We start from the raw sequence: 22,526 nt of genomic DNA, 5'->3' as shown, positions 1-22,526 counted from the left end.
TCTGTCATTTTTATTTCTTTATAAAGAATATACAATGTTATGATTACAATTGCATCATAATGAAGACCAAACCTAGTTACAACTTTCAACAAGCCTGGTGGATATATCCGATTTATTGTATACGGAGAGATGAAGCATCTTGGAGCGACAAGATGCTTGGGAGGACATATGGCTGACTTGTGATGATGTCCAGATCCCAAAGTAGGGAGGGTGTTGTGGCTAAATCTTGCACCTACAGCACAAGCACAACAAGAGACAAAGAAAGCTCCCTAGAGGCAGTCTATGGGTTGATTGTAGACTAGTGCCTAGGACATCTTAAATAGAGGAGTGCTTGTAAGGTTATATGTGAGGGGGTTGCAGCACTCCAATGGTCACGGAAAAACAAAAAGGAAATAGGAGGGGCTTGGTTCAATAAGCCTTCAATGAGTTAGATTCAGGCCAATTCATGGATCCAAATGCTGGGGGAATATTTGGGCAATCCCAAAGAGAAATGACTTCTTTTGGTGGCCAACACATAACAATGAGACAACTTAAAATTGAAGTTGTAGTGATGGTGGAGAGGAGGAAGGGAAGGAGGGAAATAGATGCATTGGGTTGTAACAAACAAAATCCTAGGTAGCAATGTTCCAGCAGAAAGTGGAATTCAATGGATAGGGTTGTAAGCAACACAAAATCCTAAACCATGGTTTTTCAATGAAATGATAGAAATAGAGGAGTGCAAAAGAAGGTTTCAGACTAAACATGACATGGGTATCATTCTCTACCAACAAATAAAGTAAATCTGAGCTACCCCAGGTACTGTTCTCTATTTAGTAGCTAAGATAAATCCACAAATCAGCAAGAAACCAACAACCTCATTACACTATTTCAAGAATGGGAAAACACAAATGAAGTGAGATTTACCAAGAGGAAACGCGCTGCACATTAATCATGCTTGGAATCAACAAGGAAACACCATTTATCTCAAAGGGTCCAATAACTATTCCACACATTCAACATGATATCAGTGAAGTCCCATAAAAAAACAAATTGAACCAAAATGGCATTTCAGAACTCAAAGCTTGCGGGTGAGAAATTCCGGAACCTATGTATAATATTGCTTCACCCTATTTATAAGAGGAGGGGGAGCTGGAATTATAGTTTACAAAATATCTGAGCTTGAGCCCTAGTTGTCATGCTAAACTAGCTGTCTCGGTCAGTGTAAGGCTCTGCTGCCCCAAAAAGATTACAATTGGGATTGAATCCCTTCTTGGAAATAAAAAAAAATTAATGAACAGAGAAAGAAAATGGAGAGAGGAAGGAGGAGGTGTCCCCTTGTTGTTTCAGTGGAGGCCTCTGATCAAGCCACAGCCCTATCGTGATGCGTTCCACTTGCTGCTCGGTCGGTTTCTGTCAATTCTTACTTAACTACTTGAGTGAGCTATTACGTGGAGAAGTGATGGAGTGTTTCTGGGCAGTGCTGCGCTGTGCAGAGGAGCGAGTCTCCATGTCGAATCATTAAGTCTCTGTTGGGCCTCCCATACTGTCATTTACTCACTGCCCCCTGCTTCATTCAATGTCGGCGCTGCCGACCCATCCACCTTTGAAGCTCTGTACCATGCCCTCAGGGCCCTGCTGTAGTGTAACAATGAAGTTTCTTGCCCGTGGACCTTTTACCTTAAAATATGACAAAACAAGTGGGCACTTTTGATTTCCCCCTCAGCCCCTATGCTTTCAACCCCTTTTGTAACTTCTCGCATATGACTAGGGGCTGGAACCAAGGGCTAAGCCCTCGGGCGCTATGGCCTTCAGATTCTTGTCTGTGGGCTTCTTTCCCTTTGTTACACCAAATACCGTATATCGACGCTTTAATGTTGTTCGCTTGTGGCGCTTCCCTCTGTCCTCGCGATAGCCGATCCACAGGGTCGGGCCCGCCAAAAGATATCGCAATCGCAACCACAAAGAGAGGGGGACCCTTTACCTCTTTCTTTGGAGTAGGCCGACAGTCTGGACGCAAGATCTTTATAGACCCTGTCGTAATAATTTATCGCATCCAGTGGGGGAGTCCCGCATATCGCAATCGCAGCCGGGGAGGAGTATCGGCAAACTTTCATTTCGTGCCACGTGTCACCCTGTGAGTGGTGACACGTGGCACCCGGAAATGGTCCCATGTCACCCCTAAAAACACTGAAACTAGGTGACACATGTCCTCTGCCACATCATCAACCATACTGCAACATCACTGCTGACATCAACTACCCTGTCAGCTTAGAGGACCAACCAGAGGCCGCCATGTGGCCCCTTAGAGGAGAGAGAAACGGACCTGCCCGGCCCTGTTTTTTCCATGCTTTTCCCTTGTATTTGCTTTCTTGGCTTCCCCAACTATGTGCCACTATACCACAAGATCAGCAGTTTGTGAGTCTTTTAATTTGAAACCCTGTCGATCTACTGATTGTTGATATCGTGGGACTGCGATATCAGCCTTCGGCGCCGAGAATTGCCGATAATCCATAAGTGTGTGCCCTGGGACTCCGTCGATTCTAAAGGATGGACTTAATGCTTTGTACTTGTTTCTATGTCGCTTTAAGGTCCAAAACCTTCCACAAATCTAGCTTGGGTGGGTACACCATTTTTAGCAGAGTATCCCACAAATTTAGCTTGGGTGGGTACACCATTTTTATCCGAAACCTTCCACAAATCTAGCTTGGGTGGGTACACCATTTTTAGCAGAGTATCCCACAAATTTAGCTTGGGTGGGTACACCATTTTTATTCGAAACCTTCCACAAATCTAGCTTGGGTGGGTACAACATTTTTATCCGAAACCTTCCACAAATCTAGCTTGGGTGGGTACACCATTTTTAGCAGAGTATCCCAGCCCATATATTGGGTGTGACTTCCTGCTATCCCTGTGGGTACAACTGGAAACTGGTTGTGACTCAACTGGGTTTTACTCCTCTACCATCGTCAGACATAAATCATTCATGGAACCCGTAAAGCGACATAGAATCCAATTTTATGAGGTATGATTGTGACTTCCTGCTGGACAGTTTAACGCATGATGTTAGAATGTCAAGAGACAAATCAGCTTGACCCTTCCAAACGGAGGTTGCCACATTACTAGATAAGGAAAGAATGTAATGTGGTCCCGAGGGGGCTGACATGACACCCAACCACACGGCTGTCCAAATGAGTTAAACTGTACAGGAGGATATGGAGGCTCTCCATCAAGGCGTAGGATACAGATTCACGGATGACGTTAGGGGGCCAAGGTTAATGCTCTGCTTGCCTAAATGGGAGGTTTACCACACGGGGGGTTACTACCCGTGTGGACCTGAAGGGGCAGACATGACTCTCAACCTCACTGCTGCATTAGAGGCTGTCCATCATTTGGTTAGGGAGCAAGGCAGCTTACTGGAGGTATAAGGTTACCACTGGCTGTAGTGGGCCTACAGGGCTACCAGGCGTTACCTCCCAGCCTCCTAGTGTTGGTAGTGGTTGTCCCTTTGCCGATCATCTATTTATCCATCCTGCCTATCTATCTGGCCTACCATCCTGTGCCACATCTGACTTGTTGGACCCACATGTAGACTTCAAGACAGTCTCACTCCTTGACTAAAATCCATCCCAATAATTTAATTATTTGATTTGGCTAAGGCACAAAGCCCTGTTTGGCTAACCCTGGTACCTAGTCCACTGTATTCACGATGAGCTAGGAAAGAGAACCATCATTAATGATAGCCCCACATGAGTCTCAGTGCCTTAGTGATTCCAGGACAAGGCATAGGGGTGTTGATGCCCTTTTTAAAGGTGTGACGTACTATTATTTGCACCCAATGGCTTACGGCTCAGTGTTGCTTCAAGCTCAATATTGCCTGCACGGAGTGAGCCGCATACGAGTATGGTCAATTTCATTCCTGAGATGGCGTCAAACCCAGGAACACCATGCCTTGTAGGAATCATCATTCTGGTATATTGGGTGTGACTTCCTTGTTGGTATGCCGGACATAGCGGGACTCGAACCCTGCGACCCGATAAAGGCTCTAACCGCTGAGCTATATGTCCCGACCTTCAAGGACTTGTTGTCTGGGGTGTGACTTCCTTGTTGGTTGTCCAGATCTCTGTTGGTATCTGACTTCCTTGTTGGTTGCTTGTTGGTTGCTTCCTTAGAATTAGTTTCTAAAGGGTGAACCCAACACCCTTGTACTTTTTTGGCCGATTGCGATATATACTCTGCTTGGACCCGCCGACTGCCGATATGTGATAAACCTCTCAGGTCCTGATGCGATTTACCTCCACACTTCACCATTTTCCTTGTTTTCTAAGTTTTTCAAAGAAATTCATCGATCGGGTCTAACTTTTGATCTAGGAACCTCTTTTTGAACTTCTATATACCACAGGAAAGCCTTTTCCAAGCATTGTGCAATGGAGAGGGTCCCATTAGCTTTGACATCTTCTATGGCTCAGAATTTGGCATCAAACATCACTGCTATTTGGATTTTGAAGCAACTGATGACCTGTGAAGCAGTGAGTGACAACAGAGGGCATCGTTGGTCTTGTGGAACTCTGACCTTGGATACAATACCTAGATCCTTGGGTTGGTGTTAGAGCTAAAGCTTGATAGTACCTATAGTGGTTGAAGCTTGGAACACACCTTAGTCCCACCCGATTAGATACTCTGGTCAAGTATCTAATCTGTAGCACTGCATGTATTGTGACTCTTCATATAAACATATCAGATTGAGTTCGTCCATTTACCTATGTATATATGTAGTTATGAATGCCTCCCTAGTTAAGAGGGAGTGTTGAAAAATGTAACTAGTGTTAGTCCTCATAATTGTATTTGAGTCATGATGTAATTTATTTGTCAAAAGAAAGAAAAATAAATTTGATTATAAAAGAAAAGTATTTATTAAGCATGCGTTTCATGCTTTATTATTTTTTTTAGGTCAAAGCCTCCATTATAGGCTTCTATGGTTTATGTCATAAGTCCTAGTCCGTGTCATCATGTAATATACCCTTCTTGGTCTTTTTTGTCAAGAAAGGAAATTATTTTTAATGTAAATTGAGTCAAATAGGCCTCCTCCACCAAGTCGACCTCAAAGGGAGACAAAAACCACTATATAAAGGCAACAACTCGACCTCATATGTAGCACAAGACAAGCAAGTTTGATCTGCAATTGAAGAAGGAAGAAAAGGGAGTGTGAAATACCTAAAAGGAGAAAAACCCTAGTGAAGGAGGAGACATTTGTCTAGCAAGAACCCAATTTTTTCTCTTTTTTGCCACACGTGCAAATTTTTGGGTACTTGTAGAAGGGCTGAAATTTTAGATCTGCAGTATGGATGAAATTTTGTGCGCTGGAGGGCCAAAATTTTGTGTTGTAGCTGGGTTGAAGTTGTTTGACTAGAAGAGACTACTGAAGTTTGGATAATCATTCTGGAACACTGACTTGGTGGAGTGAGGAAGGTCTTTTGGTTTGGTCTAAGGTCTTGGATTATCTCAATTTGATTTGAATCTACTAGTGGAAAAGTTTGACTGGGTTTTCTCCTTGATAGGGGTTTTAGCCCTGGCTGAGTGCCTATATCTACTGTCATTGATCTTCATGTTTTTGATTTGATGATTACTTGATGAGAGGGAGATAAAAGAAGAACATAAATAAAGTTATTAAGAATACAAGAATATCACAAGTAACTGTCAATATAAGAAAAATATTTCTGCCTTTTTGATTTTCTAACAAGATGTAAACTCTCAGCCAAGGCAAAACCCCTCTCTTAGGGGAAAACACATTCAAAATTCTTCTTTTCTTATAGAAACAACTTCAAATAAAAAATCCAAGACCAAAAACCCTAGATCAAGACCTCCTGCAAGCAACAAGTCAACCTTCCAACAAAATTCCTTCCAACTAGTGAAACTCAAACCAAGTTAGCAAGGGTCAAACCCTTCCAAAACTGCTGCAAACTCATAATTTCAACCCCCGACATCTAAATTTTGGACTTGCAGTAGGTCTGCAACTTCGATTCCCTGCAACATCTCAGAATTTCACATGTGATAGAAAAATAGTCCAAAAACTAGGTCAGGACTCAAAACTGCGATTTTCCTTCCTCCTTGCTTCAACTTCTCTCTCCTTTGACTTTCTTGGCTTCTTCCTTGAATTTTTCACTTTTCTATTGCAGATCAAACTTCTTTGTGATAGGGGTGTTGAGAAATCTAGGGCAACTAGATTATGTGATTTCTCTTACGTTAATAATTTCTTGTGATGTAGTTTTGCTTATCTTTATTAGATTATTTTTTACCTTAATTATTATTGTGTGCTTTTCATCAAACAGCTAGCAAACCCTAAAGAACAGTGAGAGAAAAGGACACAAGATATAAACGATTAACTAGGGCCAAAACCTCTCCACTTGAGAGGAAAACCCACAAGAATTCTTTTTTTCTTATGGAATCTTCAATTGACGAATTCCAAGTCTTATGACCCTTGACCAAGACCCTCCAAGACCAAGTCCCTTTACGAGCTTTCCTTCTAGCAGTTCCTTAGCAACTACTGTAATTTCGACATCAAGCAATTTCTTCTTTCTAGCAAAATCTTCTGCAACATCGACCAGCTTATTCTACTGTAACTTCGACCTCTCCAGCAGATTCACAGTTTCGACCTTTCATAGCTTCGACCTAGCTGTGACTTCACAGCGTCGATGTAGCTTCACAACTTCGATGCAACTTCACAACTTCAATATGTAGAAAAGGAGAAAAGAGGTATGCAAATAACTATATATACATACCTCTTTTCTCCTTTTGGTCATCTAGAGTTCCTTCAACAACTTCCTTTCCTTGATTGAGAATACTTCAATCATCTTGACCTACTGCACTCCTTTGTCACCATACCATCATCCTTCTAAACAATGTATCCCACACAAAGTGGAATGATCAACGAGATGCTTCTTACAAGTAGAGGTGAACCTTCCAATGAAGATTCCAACGACGGATCTTGATTATCCTCATCCGGCAAATGCTTCGTTCTCATGATGATGATGTATGATGAATTCCTTTTATCATGCTAGATGACTTTCTTTCAATCATATGTACTATATATGATTTCAATGAGGTTGCCAAGAGCTACTTCCTTTATATGATAACTGTTACATCTTTGTAGACTTCTACTTCAATTATTCTTTCAAGCTTCTCTAATGATGTCATGAGCTCTTGCTTTAATAGTATGCTTCTAGTATGATGCCATCTTCTACTAAGATGTATCTCATCATAATACTTCTCATCTTGATTGTCGTGGTGGAGATCTTTTCACCTCCTACTTCTCCTTGCTATGCATTGGAGAAGCCCTAATAGTGAAGATCTATCCCTTTGGATTTCTTCTCATCAAGTTCTTCCACTTCTTCGATGATATGAGCTTCATTTCTTTCTTTCCTTTCAATGTTGCGGGGGAGCGCCCTCGATCCCGCTCCCAATCCACGCTCCGGGCACTCCCGAAATTGCTCCCAAAAAGGGAGCGATTTCGGGAGTGCGCTCCCTAAAAAATTTTCGCTCCCTACGTTTTCGAGAGTGTTTTGCCTTTTTTGCAAATTTTTTTTTGTAGTAATGTTCGAAATGCAATTTTTTTTTAAAGAAACAAATAAGTTTTTAGTGGGGCAGCTTAATGATCAAGTCTATGTCCCTAGTATTGATATGTTATTCATGGTAAGGTTAAATTCTTAAAGTAAAAGTAACATTCTCCTTGATCTTCATTTTCATCCTTTTACTTAAATTTTTAACATTACCATGAAATGACTTAGGATGTTTGAGAGTGGTTCCGACCTCATCGGATTTCATATGGAGAAAGTAGAATTTTAGATTTCATTCAAAATCCAGCAGACTTATCAGTTTTTCAGGATTTTAGGATTGGGGGATTGCAATGTTTCCATTGAATTTTGTCATGTCTTAGGGTATGGATGTTTCCATTTAATCAAGAGCACCAATCCTTCTATCTACCTTGATGTTAGTGACATTGGTTGTCGAACTCTTCTATCATGACCCTCCTAAAAATGTACGCATCACTCACAAAATCTTGACTTGACATGCTATGCTTTTTCTTTCTTATGTTAATGCTTAGAGGGTGATATTAATGACAAAGATCCCTATACAGATACAAAGGTAATGACAAAGATACCTCTGGATATTAATGCTTAGAGGGTGATATTAATGACAAAGATCCTGATTTTCCAACAAGACTAAAAAATTAGACATTTCTTGTGGTGGCAAGAGGCCCAAGCATAAAAAATAGATAATAGATTTACTTCTCTTTTCTAGTTTCTAGTAGTTTTTATAACTATTGACTCTTTCATATTTATTATGATATTTTTTTAAACAATATATGACAATTTAAGTTTGAAGTTGGCAATTATAACTAATTAGTAATTAATTATGAATATGATGCTTCATGAAAGTAGAAAGTTGTTTCATTTCATTTCATTTTATAACATTTCATTTCATGCTAGATATTATTTGTTGTAATGGTTACACTTAGCTTACAAGTACAACTTTGGTGATCAATGATGATAAATGTTATATATTGAATTTTGAAAGCTTGAAACTTTAAGATTGATGAATCATGAGACTCAATATGTTGTATGTTACTATGTTACTATGTTACTAACTTGTGGACGTGGTTGATGAAGATTATAACTTCTAGATGATTGTTGTTATATGGTTCAGTCTATGTTTTTTTATGTTTTTTATATCTAATTCATTATTCTACATGTTTTTGTTGACATATATGTATCAAAATATAAAAAAAATATATATTATATAAAAAATGCTCTGGGTTTCGCTCCCAAACAGGGAGCTTCTGAAAATGTCACTCCCGCTCCTGCTCCCCGCTTTCGCTCCCTCTCCCAAGTAACATTGTTTCCTTTTGTTGCCCTTCTTGAACTTCGAACAATCTCTCTTGTAGTGTCCATATTCCTAATAGCTATATCATTAGACTTTTGACATATTCTTCTTCTTTTTATGAGAAACAGATTTCCCAAACTTTCCTTTTCTCTTAGCCATGGAACCAAATGCTTGAACTTGTTCTTGGTCCCACGTCGCTCTTTGCTTTCAACCCGATTTCCTCAATTTTACACAATGACTAGAGTTCATTGAATGGGGTGTCTTCCCTCTTTCCGAAGATGCTAGATGTGAAGTTTCCCCATTCCTCTAGAAGTGCATTGAGCACTATGGTGGTCCTTTCTTTATCGGACATTTTTTCTCCCAACTCTTGTAATTAGTCTCTTATTTTTGATACCTTCATAAAATATGGGGCTATTCCATCTTCCTTTGAGATCTTCATTTTGTACAGCTCGTTCCTCAAAGATATCACTTCTCCTGCAGTACTTACAGAGAACAATTCTATTAACTTGTCATATATTTCTTTTGATGTCTCCAACTTTGATACATAAGGTATGAGGGGATCCTTGATGGATTCAATGAGAATCCTTTGAGCCCTTACTTCCCCTTTCATATACTTTGCTAGAGCTTGAGCTTCTTCCTTTGGTGGATAGTAATTGATCCCTTAACATGTTCAATGACTTCATTTTCAATGAGGATCAAATTTGTGTTCTTCTTCCATGCAAGAAAGTTTGATGACCCAACCAATCTGTTGCTTTCCTTGCAAAATGAAGTCATTTTGATAGCAGATCCAGTCATAAATATAAAGGTACTTGTCAAGTGAAGATGCTCCTTGATGACAATATCTTCAACTTGATGCCTTCTTGATTTTGATGATGATGTTGATAATAGAAGATGTCTTCCTTCAAAAGTGACGCTTTAAAGAGAGAGAGATCACCTTGATTCCTTGATGATGTTGACAAGGGCTCTTCTTGCTTCCCTTGAATGTAGAGACTTCAAGATGCTTCAATGTGTAGTCCTTCTAGATAGGGTCCTTGAGATCTTCTCTGATGATGTTGTGCGAGCTTCCCAACAATGCTTCAAGTGAGAAACCCTTCTTTTGATAAACTAGGGTTTTGAGGTCTTCTTTGCTTGTACTTGGTCCTTGTGAATGGCTTTTTGATGGTATGATGTCAATGTTTTTCATCTTCTTGATACTCCTTTTGAGAGCCCTTCTAGTGCTTCGACCTTTGAGTGTCCTTCTTTTAGCTACTTTTCCTTGTCTTGTCACCTTAGCTCAAATACCATGTTGCGAAATTTAGGGCAGCTAGATTGTGTGATTTCTCTTACTTTGATAACTGCTTGTGATGTATTTTTTCTTATCTTGATTAGATTCGTTTTTACCTTAATTATTATTGTGTTCTGTTCATAAAAAAGCTACCAAACCATAAAGAACAGTGAGACAAAAGACATAAGATATAGGCGATCAACCATGGCCAAAACCTCTCCACTTGAGAGGAAACCCCACAAGAATTCTTCTCTTTGTATAGAATCTTCAATTGACGAATTCCAAGACCTATGACCCTTGACCAAGACCCTCCAAGACCAAGTCCCTTGACAAGCTTTCCTTCTAGCAGTTCCTTAGCAACTACAACATCCAGCAATTTCAACATCCAACAAATTCTTCTTCCCAACAAATTCTTTTGCAACATCGACCAGTGGATTCTACTGTAACTTCAACCTCTCCAACAGATTCACAGTTTCAACCTAACTGTAGCTTCACAGCTTCGTTGCAGCTTCAGAATTCTGTCTTGCCCAGTAATTGTAGAAACCCTAACAAAGAGAGAGAGAGAAAGGCCCAACAATTCGAATTTGTTTTTCTTCTTTTTCTTCATCCTTTCCCAGCTTCTATCTTAAGGAGATCAAACTTGCTTGAGATTGTGTCCAATTGTGATCGAGTTCCTTCTTATTTATAAGATTTTTAGGGGTACGAATTGCTATCTTTAAGTCGGCTTGCCCCTTCATGTAGGCCGACTTGATCTTTGCACCATGATGAGGTCTTGGAGGGTCTTTTGACTTTCTTTTGACTCAAATAAATTTTCTTTACAATATGTAACATGCCCAAAAGAGTCTTTCATACATGAAAATGACTCAATTGACTTGTAGACTCAATGAAAAGCCCTAGAAGCACTCAATGGGTGCTCGACCTAAATGTAAATCTCCCTTGAGCATGAAACCCATGCCTCAGGAATAACAATAATAAATTTATTTTTCTCTTTTCATTAAATACATAAAATCATGATTACATATGTCATTATAAAGATCGAACCTAGTTACATATTTCAACAGTAATGTGGTCGAAATCACTTGTATTTATACCCTTTCAAGGGGTTGAATAGCCTTTCTAGGCCGACTTGGACTGGCAGAGTCGACTTGGTCTTGGAGGTCAATATTGACAATTTTGACTCAAAAATAATTCTTCTTTCTTGTTACAAATTGCCCAATATGGTCTTATATATAGGACAAAGACACTCTTGACTCATGACACATCTCTTATTGACTTGACAAACCCTAGGAGCATGAAATGCATGCTTGACCTAGATGACCACTTAAATGGAGCATAATAACCATGCTTGAAAAATAATAATTTTCTTTCTTCTTTTGATAGATACATAAGATATATATAACAACATGAGTACAATGAGAATTATGAAGACTGAACAAAGTTACATTTTCAATAGAGAGGAGCTTGTACACGTGGAAGAATCTCAGTGAGAGAGGATGAAATTTCTAAAGGAGTTGCAGACCAGTTTTTTCGGCCCATCTTGTTATAGGTCTGAATTTCAAAGCTTTGACTAGAATTGGAATAGTTTGGTTGACGTAGACTTTGCCTCCTGGAGGTGACTTGGAGGAGGGTTGGATTTGGTGTCTTGGTGGCAGTTTTTTGTCTTGGTCTTGGATATCTCACTTTGATCTGATTCTATAAGAGAAGGATTGTTGGGTTTTCCCCTTGTGGTTTTTCCTTGGCTAGCAACGTAATTCTTGTGTCTCTTGTCTCTTTATTTTCTTGGAAGATTGAACATATGTATAATTGCTTGATGAAGAAGACATAATAAGTAATAAAGAAAAATATGACATTCACAATTAATTGTCAAGAAGAAGAATCAAACTTTAATCTTGATTCTCCAACATGGTATTAGAGCTAGTATTGAAGAAATAGTTCTGAATTCTTCTGTGATCCTAGTAGAAGTTTGAAGTTTCGTGGAAGAGTCTGCTCCAAGTATGAATCAGAGAGTACTTCAGAAGGTTTGAGATTTGTACTCTAGTCCAAATTTATTGCCATACGAAATTTGCTTTGCTGCTTGAAGGTGATTACTAGGTCGAGCCTAGATAATTCTAGGTCGAGATCTAGAAGAGAAGTCCGAGACTTCTGTTATGAAGATCAGAAAGTAAATATGTCTCTATGAACAAGTTTTATGGTGAATCTCTGAGACCAAGATGAGGACATGCCAAGCAATATTCTCTAATATCCTAATTTGGGTGATGCTAAACCTTTGAAAGACTATTCCATACGAAATTATGAAACTCGTATATATATATATATATATATATATATATATATATATATATATATATGCAAAGAAATACACTCGGGAAAGAAATCAAAGGTCTGAATTATCTCGTAGCAGTAAATGAAGTACCTGTGGTTCTTGTGGCACAAAATATCCAAACTTGTGGTGATGAGACTTGTGATCTAAATCATATGGAGAAGTATCCATTCGTATGTGGAGAAATACTATATATAGTACACTGGCATCTCTCAGTTAAAGCCCATCAACACACATACTTCTAATCTGAAATAAAAGACAAAGCTACTCGCTAACGAAAATTTGAGGGTTAATCAGAAGTAAAGACATAAAGGTGCAAAGTGTAGAAAAAGGCACAAAGTCTAAAGGCGAAGAAAAAAGGCGAAATTTGAAGTTATATCTCTGTGGAATTTTTGAAGCATAGAAACAATATTTTTATCTCCCTATGATCCTAGGAAACCGAAGGTATGTGAAGCTTGTGGAAACACAAGCAGTATCAAGCCTCATTTTTGTGATAAAATATCCAAGTGACATCTAAATCTATGGAAAAATAACTAGCCTGAGCATGAAAGGTAACAAGTCCAAAGTCTGTATCTTTGAAACAAATATCACTTGCTTATGTGGAGGATTGCACCCTTGGCTCATGCGAGGGACTATGGAAATTATGCTACTCTCTATGGATAACATGAAGGTCTATAGTACCTTCTACTATGACTAAATAAGACACTTCTGAAGCAGCTCGAATAACATTCATGTGGAAGAGGGATAGTTCGTTTACGTAGTATTACAAGAAATTCCCAAGGCAGTATGAAAGACAAACATATGACAACTTATGGACAAGTATTGAACAGAATTGGAAAGTTGACATGAGCTACCTTGATGAGAAGTGTGAGTCTGTTGTGAACATATCTCTTTTTAGCAGCCCAAAGAAATTTTTGTGGTTTGTATCAATGTTGCACGAAGCGGGAGCGAAGCGGGAGCGAAGCGGAAGCGTTTTTTGGAAGCGGGGACGCCGAAGCGTCATTTTCCAAAAATCTAGGAAGCGAAGCGTCCGCGGAAGCGTCTGCTATATATATATATATATATATTTTATATATTTTTTTGCATTTATACTCAAAACAAACATCCCAAATACCAAATTAATTGTAGAAGACATGAAAACATGCATATTTTTGCATAAATCAAGATAGATATAACATCCATTGTACATTAATGATCTAGAATCTAGATTCTTCTCCTCTTGTCTAGCCTTTGCCTCTACCTCGATTGTCTAGGGATATTAGTCAACATTGCCCAATTTTGATCAAACTACCTAATTCAAGACTTAAAATATGGTAGAAAAAGCTTAACATGTTTGATCGATGATTTTGACTTGATTGAAAGGTAATTTTTTGCTAAGGGCGTGCCGCGTGACAAAGGAGTTCAACAATTAACACCACCAACACCAGGGTACATATAGGGCTTGGTGCTCTTGATTAAATGCTAATCGCATACCTTCATACTTGATATAATCTAATGAAATGCCACAATCCCAATGATCCTGAATACCTGAAAACTGTTAAGTCTGCTGAATTTTGAATAGGATATGAAATTCTATTTTCTCCATATGAAGTCCAATGAGGCTGGAACCACTCTCAAACATTCTGAGTCATTTCATGGTAATGTTAAAAATTTAAGTAAAAGGATGAAAATGAAAAATAAAGGAGAATGTCACTTTTACTTTAAGAATTTAACATTACCATGAGGGAGCATCTGCTATATTTATATTTTTTTTTGCTTTCATTTGTCACCCTAACCCAAGGTGGACCCACCCCCAACAAGCAAACTCACCTAAAATTTAAAAAAAAATTGAAAAAAAAACGATTTTCTAAATGCTTTTCCGGAAGCTTTTCTGGAAGCTTTTCTGGAAGCGTCTGGGAAGCGCCTGGGAAGCGTCTGGGAAGCGTCTGGGAAGCGTCGTACGAAGCGCGCTTCGGGGCTTCGGAAGCGCCAGCGCTTCCAAATTTCCAGGAAGCATCTAAAAAAGCCGGAAGCGCGCTTCCGAATTTCGGAAGCGCGCTTCCAGCCAAGCTTCCTAGGCGCTTCCGTACGGGACGCGCTTCGGGGCTTGGAACCGGGGGGTGGGGGGCGCTTCGTGCAACACTGGTTTGTATCCTAGATTGAAGATTTGAGGCACCTCTATTGAAGAAAGATGATAATCTTTGTTGCACAAGAACTAGATCCCTATAAAGATGGACATGTAAGGTTAAAGGAGGTACGTATAACTTTTTGTTCATTTGCAACTGATGACCTATGTCAACTATATTGCAAATAATGCTAAGTCTTCTAGGTCATGATGAAATCACATGAAGAATAAGCTAACGATCTTTAAAGATAGTAATGTATTATAAAAGAGGTTTGTGTAGATATATTAGAAATCGTTGATATGCTAGCATTTAAAGTCTTTCCTTGCATATAAAGACTAGGTTCCTGAAATGAATTCCATCTCACATATTGAAGGCTTGTTAATAGCATTTATAGGGTTTGCAACTAACACATTTGTATATTTGTAGAATTCGCAAACTTGAAGTATGATAGGTCTTGAAGACTTTGGATATTGAAGCATCTAGGGTTTGTAAACCCTAGCAAAGGTTTGAATTAAGAAACCTTAGGGACAAACTCTAGGACTGATTGTTTCTGCTAACAAAAAGTAGCCCTAGTTCTTGGAATTAACATAAATGACATCAAGTTGATATAAGAACAAGGATAATACAAGACTAAGAGGGAGTTGATTCTCTTCTCAAAAGATAAGTACTTTATATCTCTATTATTGTTGTCCTTCTCTTTGATAATCTCTTGTCTATGTATTGTATTTGTTCTCCAATGGCCTCCTAGTGAGGATTGCAAGTTGATAACAAGGGTTGCCTAGGTGTTGACAGTAGCTGAAAGAACTAGAAGAAAGAAGCAAAACATGAGAACTTTCCCTATGTGTAGAACCAAGTTCAGAAGGAGCAAGCAATTTAAGATTACTTGTCAAAATCTAGTATGCAAGATATGGTAGCATAAAAGCAAGTAGGTTCTACCAATAAGAGGAAGAGGATCCTGATAAGACATTTGTCTCAGTTAGAGAAACCTCATTATTAAAGACGACCTCGGGATTGATTAAATGATTTGTTCCTAATGAAAGGACTCATGAGTTAGAGAAGAAAGGTATTGCCTTCGAAGGGAACTAGAAGCAGAATTTGACATAAAGAATCATGGCGTGATACACTACTACTTAAAAACCTGAGGTTTGGGAGAAAACTAATGGAATCTTTCTTGCTCAAAAGAAGCATTTGATCAAGATCCTCCAAAAGTTTGAAGAAGTTGAGAAGTTATGATCTTGTTGATCTATCATTGTACCGATAGTTGATTTGTTCCTTGATACGTTTGATTCATGGTTGAATTGTTTGGGCCAGTGTTGAAAATATCGGTATCGGCAAAATATCGACTAGGGTCCAGAAAATATCTTATCGGCAATATCGGCGAAAATATCGGCAAAATATCGACAAATATCGGCAAGCATAAAAAATGCATAATATATTCATTTTTTTTCATATCTCTAAACATATAAAGCAATAACAACATGAACTAAACACATTGGCACATAAATATGAAGAAGGCACTGATATATATGATGTCAAATAGAAATGATACATCAAACTTCAAAGGCAATACCAAATCCTGCTGATCCCTGATAGTGATAATTGTCCAATCAAGGACTCAAACAAAATAACATCACATATATAAAACTTTGAAAGTATTTCATCATCATGAGTTATAAACTTACATGTAGCAAAAGTTGCAAAACAAATAAAACTAGCAGCCATCTATCTGAGACCATTGGCCTCTCCCTAGCAGCTTTCTTTCTGTCTTGTTCAGCAATTGCTTCACGAGCTTTTTGTATAACCTCTGCACTAGAAACCATACAAGGAATTACATTTGCATCATATACAGAGAGTCTAGCCAGATGGTATTTCAATTGTGTAACCCCTCCTGACATCTTGGTCCCACACAAGTTGCATGATATATATGCCTGATTTGCCCCACCAACAGCCTCCCCATACTCCCAAAATGGGTCCAAGACTTTTGGCATATTTGACATTTGTAGTGAACTAATTCAAACCTAGGGCACAAAAAAAACAAAAAAATTAGCATTAAACCCCCCAACACAAAATGAAAAAATAATAAGTAATAACCACCTCATTCAAAAAAACTTACTACATTATTTGCATTTTGCAATGTGAATGAAAAATGGCAATAAGAGGGTGCATAAGAAAGTTGAAAAAAAATGAAGCTTGCTGTCCAAATATGGAGAAAACCCTTGCATTGGTTCATGGGCATGAAAATTATAGCAAATGGAAAAAAACAAAGAAACAAAATGTTGGTAGGCAAAGAGGCAAGCAAGCATAACCCTAATCTATGAAAAAATCATTAACATAGGGTTTTGAACATACCTATTAATGGAAGAAATGCATCCATCTACAATTCATCAGCTTTGATCCACATCATTATGATGGCATTCCTTTCTTACAAGAGTTAGGGTTTCTTCTTTTGCAGAAACGTTGATATAAATCCAATCCTAGGGCTTTGTCCATAAAGCCTAAACCATTATTGCCTGCTAGGGTTTACAAACCCTAGATATCCAATTTTGTAAAAACCCTAGAATTATTCGCATCCAAGACTTTCATTCAGTCTTCCAAACCCTAGATTTACATAGATTCATTTTGCACCTCTTTCAAGTCAGATTCCAGAATCATAAAATCCCCATGTTTTTGGCAAACAATCAAGATCAGGGATCCCACAGCATACTTGGTTACTATTCTAATATTCTTAGCTAAACATTATTCTTATCCTTTCAACCCAAGTAGCCTATCAGTGATAATAGTAAGGTTCTGCAAATAATTCATTTTTCTTAAGATGACTTTGTTCTTCAGTCTTAACGAGGAACTTGGCCTCTTATTCACTATGAGCCCAGAAATTCTAAATTTCTGGTAATAGTAGCAACATCAGTAGCAACCTTTCCATATCCAAGAATGTTCAAGACCATAAAATTTTGTATGCCTCCTTTAAAACGATCAGCCCTTGAGCTTTCGAATCATAGCAAGATATTTGCTTTAGATTTAAGAACCAAATATCTCAAGAGTTGAATGGCTTCTTGCAAATGAATTTCATGACTTCCCCTTTCAGAAAGGAACTTCAGAGATCATATATCTTAAGAGCGATGATATTTCCACAGAGGTGTCTTGAGGAAATGTCTCTTACACAGGTCTATGCAAAGCCTGAATTCAACTTGGATTCATGATGCTTGACAGACTGTGTCTTTTGATCATCACTTTATTGCACACATTCAGGTCACCCATATCATACTTAATGCACCAACAATGGCCTATATGCTACACATGGTTCTTTAAGGATTCCTTTCATAATTGCATATGATTTGTAGGGCAATGTTTCCAGAACATTGACATAATCCTCTAATGTAGTTTTGTACTGAAAAATTTTCATCCTTCAAGATACTAGAGGTCAACAGATCCAATAGAAATTTTGACACAAGTCTTTACTATAGAGTCTAGACTTCTCCATCAGACCTATACTTGATCCTTGGACAAGAGATCATCAAATGTTGCCAGAAGAACTTTGACTTCAAATTTCTGAGAGCAATAATATATATCTTGCAATGCATCTTGGTTTTGAGATCATACCTTTTGTTTGCTGGTCCCCTTGTCTAACAAATGCTTTCTTAGATCTTTGATACTTTAAGGTATCAGTCCTTCTCAAACCTTGTTCAACAGATTAATCCCTTCTTTTGAATACAGTGTCTTCCACAGGTCGAATAGATCTCACTGCTCAGAATTCTTTTCAGGTTTCTTTTAGGTTGCTTTCTGAGTCTCATTGGCTTTAGTTATAGGGAATTAATGCAAATTAAGTTTATGCTTAGGATTTCTTCTTGAAACAATATGCACTCCAATGGTTCTGCCTTAAGAAACGTCAATCAAGTCACAAAGGAATTATACACCAAAGCAATTGCTTCGAGGTTTTCTGTGATCATCTAAAAATTCATTTAGCCTTCTGTTATTAGGCCTGAGGTCTTCTGCACTTTGACCGAAGTATCCTCAGATCTCCTAAGGTATCTTGGATCCTGTAACTGGTTTCTGAGATTTTTGGCCCCCTGTAACTGGTTTCTGAGATTTTCAGTCCCCTGCAACCATCTTCTGAGATTTTCAGCCTACCTGAGATGAGGTTAGATTCTATCTAGTTATGAGGTAGGGCTCTTCTTATATCTTAAACAGAACTCCCTTCTTCACACCAGACATACGCCCTTGAATTTGACTTGGAAGATCAGAACTTTGGACCCCAAACGCATGAACATATTTTGGTGTATATGTTATTCCTTTCACAAACAAGGACTCATTTCATAGTAGACCTTCGGCCTACTGTAATATGGTCTTGAGGAGCTTTTTCCCTACTGTAATGTTAGACTAGGGCTTCTTGTCTACTCCTTTGTCATTCTATCAAAACAGGCTAAATGACAAGGCTGGTCTTTCACCCAATGGCTCTGATACTAAGTTGCATGAAACAGGGAAATAGGTATGAGATTCTGAAACGGGCACGGGTACAAAACGTGACCCCCCCAAATTTTGGAGACGGGTACGAGTTTCTGAAACGAGCACGGATACAAAACATGACCACCCCAAATTTTGGAAATGGGGAAATGCGATATATATATATATATATATATATATATATATATATTAGAATTTAGGACATTTAAGAAATGTTATGTGCAATCATAAAGCATACATGATACATTATAATTTATTACATTTAAAGTTTAAACATTATGATTAAATTTACATCACATTTACTCATGAATGATCACATAATGAAAATAGCAATATCAGAATATCCAAAATCAACTTTTATTATATATCCAAATCTCAAAATCAGCCTTTATTATATATATGAGGCTGCAAGTACAATAAAGACTATGAGGCTGCAAGAACTATAAAGACAAAAGACCACTGCTCTCTTCCTCTTTTCTCCTTTGCTAAAATTGTCCGTCTCCAAGAGAAACAACTTGCTCAATTGTGTGATAAGGGAATGAGGCGAGAGTCTTTTTATAACTTGAGAGAGGCATCTAGAAGCATCCACAAGATATTTTATTTGCCCAATAAAAAATTAGAACTGAAAAAACAAAAAACAAAAAAAACAAAAAAATTGCAATATGAAGTGGAAACTCCGTTGTACAGCCTGGAAACTTGTTTCTGGCTATTCTAGCCACGTTTCCCCAGGCCGGAAACTCATTTCCAGGCCGTACGGTACACGTTTCCATTTCGTTTCCTGGCTGAAACAGACCTGGGGGCAACATTTCCTGCAACATAGCTCTGATACCATGTTGATTTTTAAAGGATCCTCTAAACAGACAATTACTTCTTATGATCTTATCTTAGGTTAATCTTTTTTTGCATTTATTATTCATCATAAAGTAATTGCACAAAGAATCTCAACAGTAAAAAAAACAAAAATGCCAATAGGATCATAAAGAGACAGCCACACAAGAACACAATAATTTACCCTGGGAAAACCCACATGGGGGAAAACCCCAGAAACCCTTCTTAGAGAAATTATTAAGTTCAACAGAGATACATCAAGTCATATACAAGGTCAAACTGACCAATACTAAAGCTAGGTCAAACCTGGTCCACTGCCCTTAGATCAAGTCACCAAGATGCCCAATTAAACTCGGTCTATTCTTCTTTGTTAGGGCTGAAGTCCATCCCTCGTCTCTCAAGAAAACTCTGTTATGCTCCAGATAAACTCAGAAACTTTGCCGCAGGTTCGTCCTATTATATGCCTTAGATTCATCTTCTTTACTTGCCTCAGATTTGACTTCTTCATTTGCCACAGAAAGACTTCTTCGCTTGCCTCAGAGAGTCCTATTCGCTTGCCACAGAAAGTCTAAGTTTTTTCTTCGTGGAGGTTGAAATGGTGTATATATAGTGTCTTTTGAGGCCGAATGGGTGTGACCAAAGGGACAGGCTGACCTGAACTTATGGAGGGACGACTTTACAATTGGAGCCAAAATTTCAAGTTTTTACAAATTCAATAATTTTCTTTTTTGGAGTCAACATGAAGAACATGATTGGCTTTTATCATTACATACATGTCAAGGGCTAAAATGTTAATTATGAAGACCGAGCATAGCTACAAACTTGAACACAGAGAACTCTTGTTTTAAAGACTCTTGCATTAATTTGTATAGCTTACTTCAGACTTAGATGTCAACATAATGAATTTATTCTTTTCCCCTTGAACTGGCCACAATTGTCTATTGCTTGGGACTTTTGTAACCAGACCACTTCACATGAAGCTTTTAAACAAATCTATTGAATTCATCAATGCCAAAACAATATCAGTGTTTTTAAATCTTACTCTGTATGCCTTTTGAACAATTCTTGATTTCTTCACAGCCACGATGAATCAAATTTATTGAAAATAACAATGTCTTATCTTATACACTTTTGGAAAAAAAATTGGTTGCTTTGTTTGACGACCATTGTGATTTGCGAGCTAATTGCTGTTCCATGGTTGAAAGTTCAAATGGCTTAAACAAAGTCTGAAAAAATTTATTTTAAACCTGATTGTGACCACACTTACATCTCCAAACCAGTTAACATGGATTAGATGCCCCATTCATGTTGATTATCGGTTGAATTAATATGTTGGCTATGTACAATATTCTTATGGAACAAAATCGACTCACGAAATAGATTATTGAGAATCTGCAGAGACATGCCAAAACCTAGTTCTCTATCTGCCTCTTTAAATTCAAACATTTACCAATCGAATCATCGATGGCATTCTTTTAGATTAAAATGTTCAGATTAATATGTTGGCTATGTACAATATTCTTATGGAACAAAATCGACTCACTAAATAGATTATTGAGAATCTGCAGAGACATGCCAAAACCTAGTTCTCTATCTGCCTCTTTAAATTCAAACATTTACCAATCGAATCATCGATGGCATTCTTTTAGATTAAAATGTTCCTCTGAATGTTGTATATAAAACTAATTGCCTGCTTGAAGTAATTTGATTCAATGAACAATCATATGCTACACTTTGGGAAACAAATTTTGCATATTCAGTCATTTTTCTCTGCTGAAAATGCAAGTTTTCTTAAATATCTTAAATAACGAACTACCATCCCATTTCTAACTAGTGGCAGTTCTTTAGGTGCCACCTATTAAATAACTGATCAGTCTCTGGTCTTGTGTTTCAGGTTAACATGATTATGTATGGAAAGAGCCTCCTGTATGCGGAATTTTTGCCCAAGAAAAGGATGCAGGAGAGGATGCATTTGACTCTTCTTGAACTTGTACATAATGTTGGGAAGGTCACAGTTCCCATGACTGAAAATAAATTGATCCTTTCATTAACATGTACAGATGCAAATGATTTAGATGTTGAAGTTCCAGACATAATTGCCAAGGTTCGATAATTTGGGGATAAGCTCCCCTTTGAAAAACGTTTTATAACATCATTTTATTCTGTATATTTATTTCTCAATGAAAATAAGTAATGGTAATGCTATCAAAAGCTGTTGAGGGGAAATTGTCTAGACAGTAAAATCTTCAGTTAATACAGTATTATAGCATGCCAGGTCTTTGCTTCAGTAATTCACCACGGTACATCCTCAAGAGGTTTGTTCTGCATTATAGAGTTCTAGGAAACATAAGAAATTTAAGCCTAAATTTCACTTGTTTATGCTACCCTGTATTGCAAAATATAATCCTTAAATGAGGATTGTTTGCAAAATTTCATTAGACATAAATAACCTAATGCAATTAGATCTTACTCTTAATATTATTGGTGAATATTCCAGGGCGATTTCAATCTTCTTTTCCAATAAATTTTTAATGATCTCTGATTTGCACGTTTCCAAGAGCATTAATTACTCTTCTCGAATTGCATCATGTTTCTTAGCACTAAGCCTTCGGATCATCATGTCAAAAACATCTAGCAACTACAATCAAGGAAATATCTATGGTCCACGAACTCTCTATCAGTGGTTTGAATTCTT

General features: G+C 37.9%; 1 protein-coding gene across 1 annotated transcript in view; it reads left to right on the top strand.

The window, feature by feature from the left end:
• Nucleotides 1–22,307, top strand: part of LOC149169055 (uncharacterized) — a 541,452-nt gene extending 519,145 nt beyond the window's left edge. The window contains exon 13 of the mRNA XM_089428542.1: nucleotides 21,726–22,307. Coding sequence (XP_089284668.1) covers nucleotides 21,726–21,944 — 219 coding nt within the window. The 3' untranslated portion in view covers nucleotides 21,945–22,307. The remainder of the gene's footprint in view (nucleotides 1–21,725) is intronic.
• Nucleotides 22,308–22,526: the final 219 nt, after the last annotated feature.

Source organism: Pinus tabuliformis, chromosome 4_2, assembly GCF_031772625.1.
Source record: "Pinus tabuliformis cultivar Carrire ecotype Pingquan chromosome 4_2, CPIR1, whole genome shotgun sequence".
Lineage (NCBI taxonomy): Eukaryota > Viridiplantae > Streptophyta > Pinopsida > Pinales > Pinaceae > Pinus > Pinus tabuliformis.
Note: the sequence above shows the minus strand (reverse complement) of the source record. Positions and strands in the feature narration are given on the sequence as shown.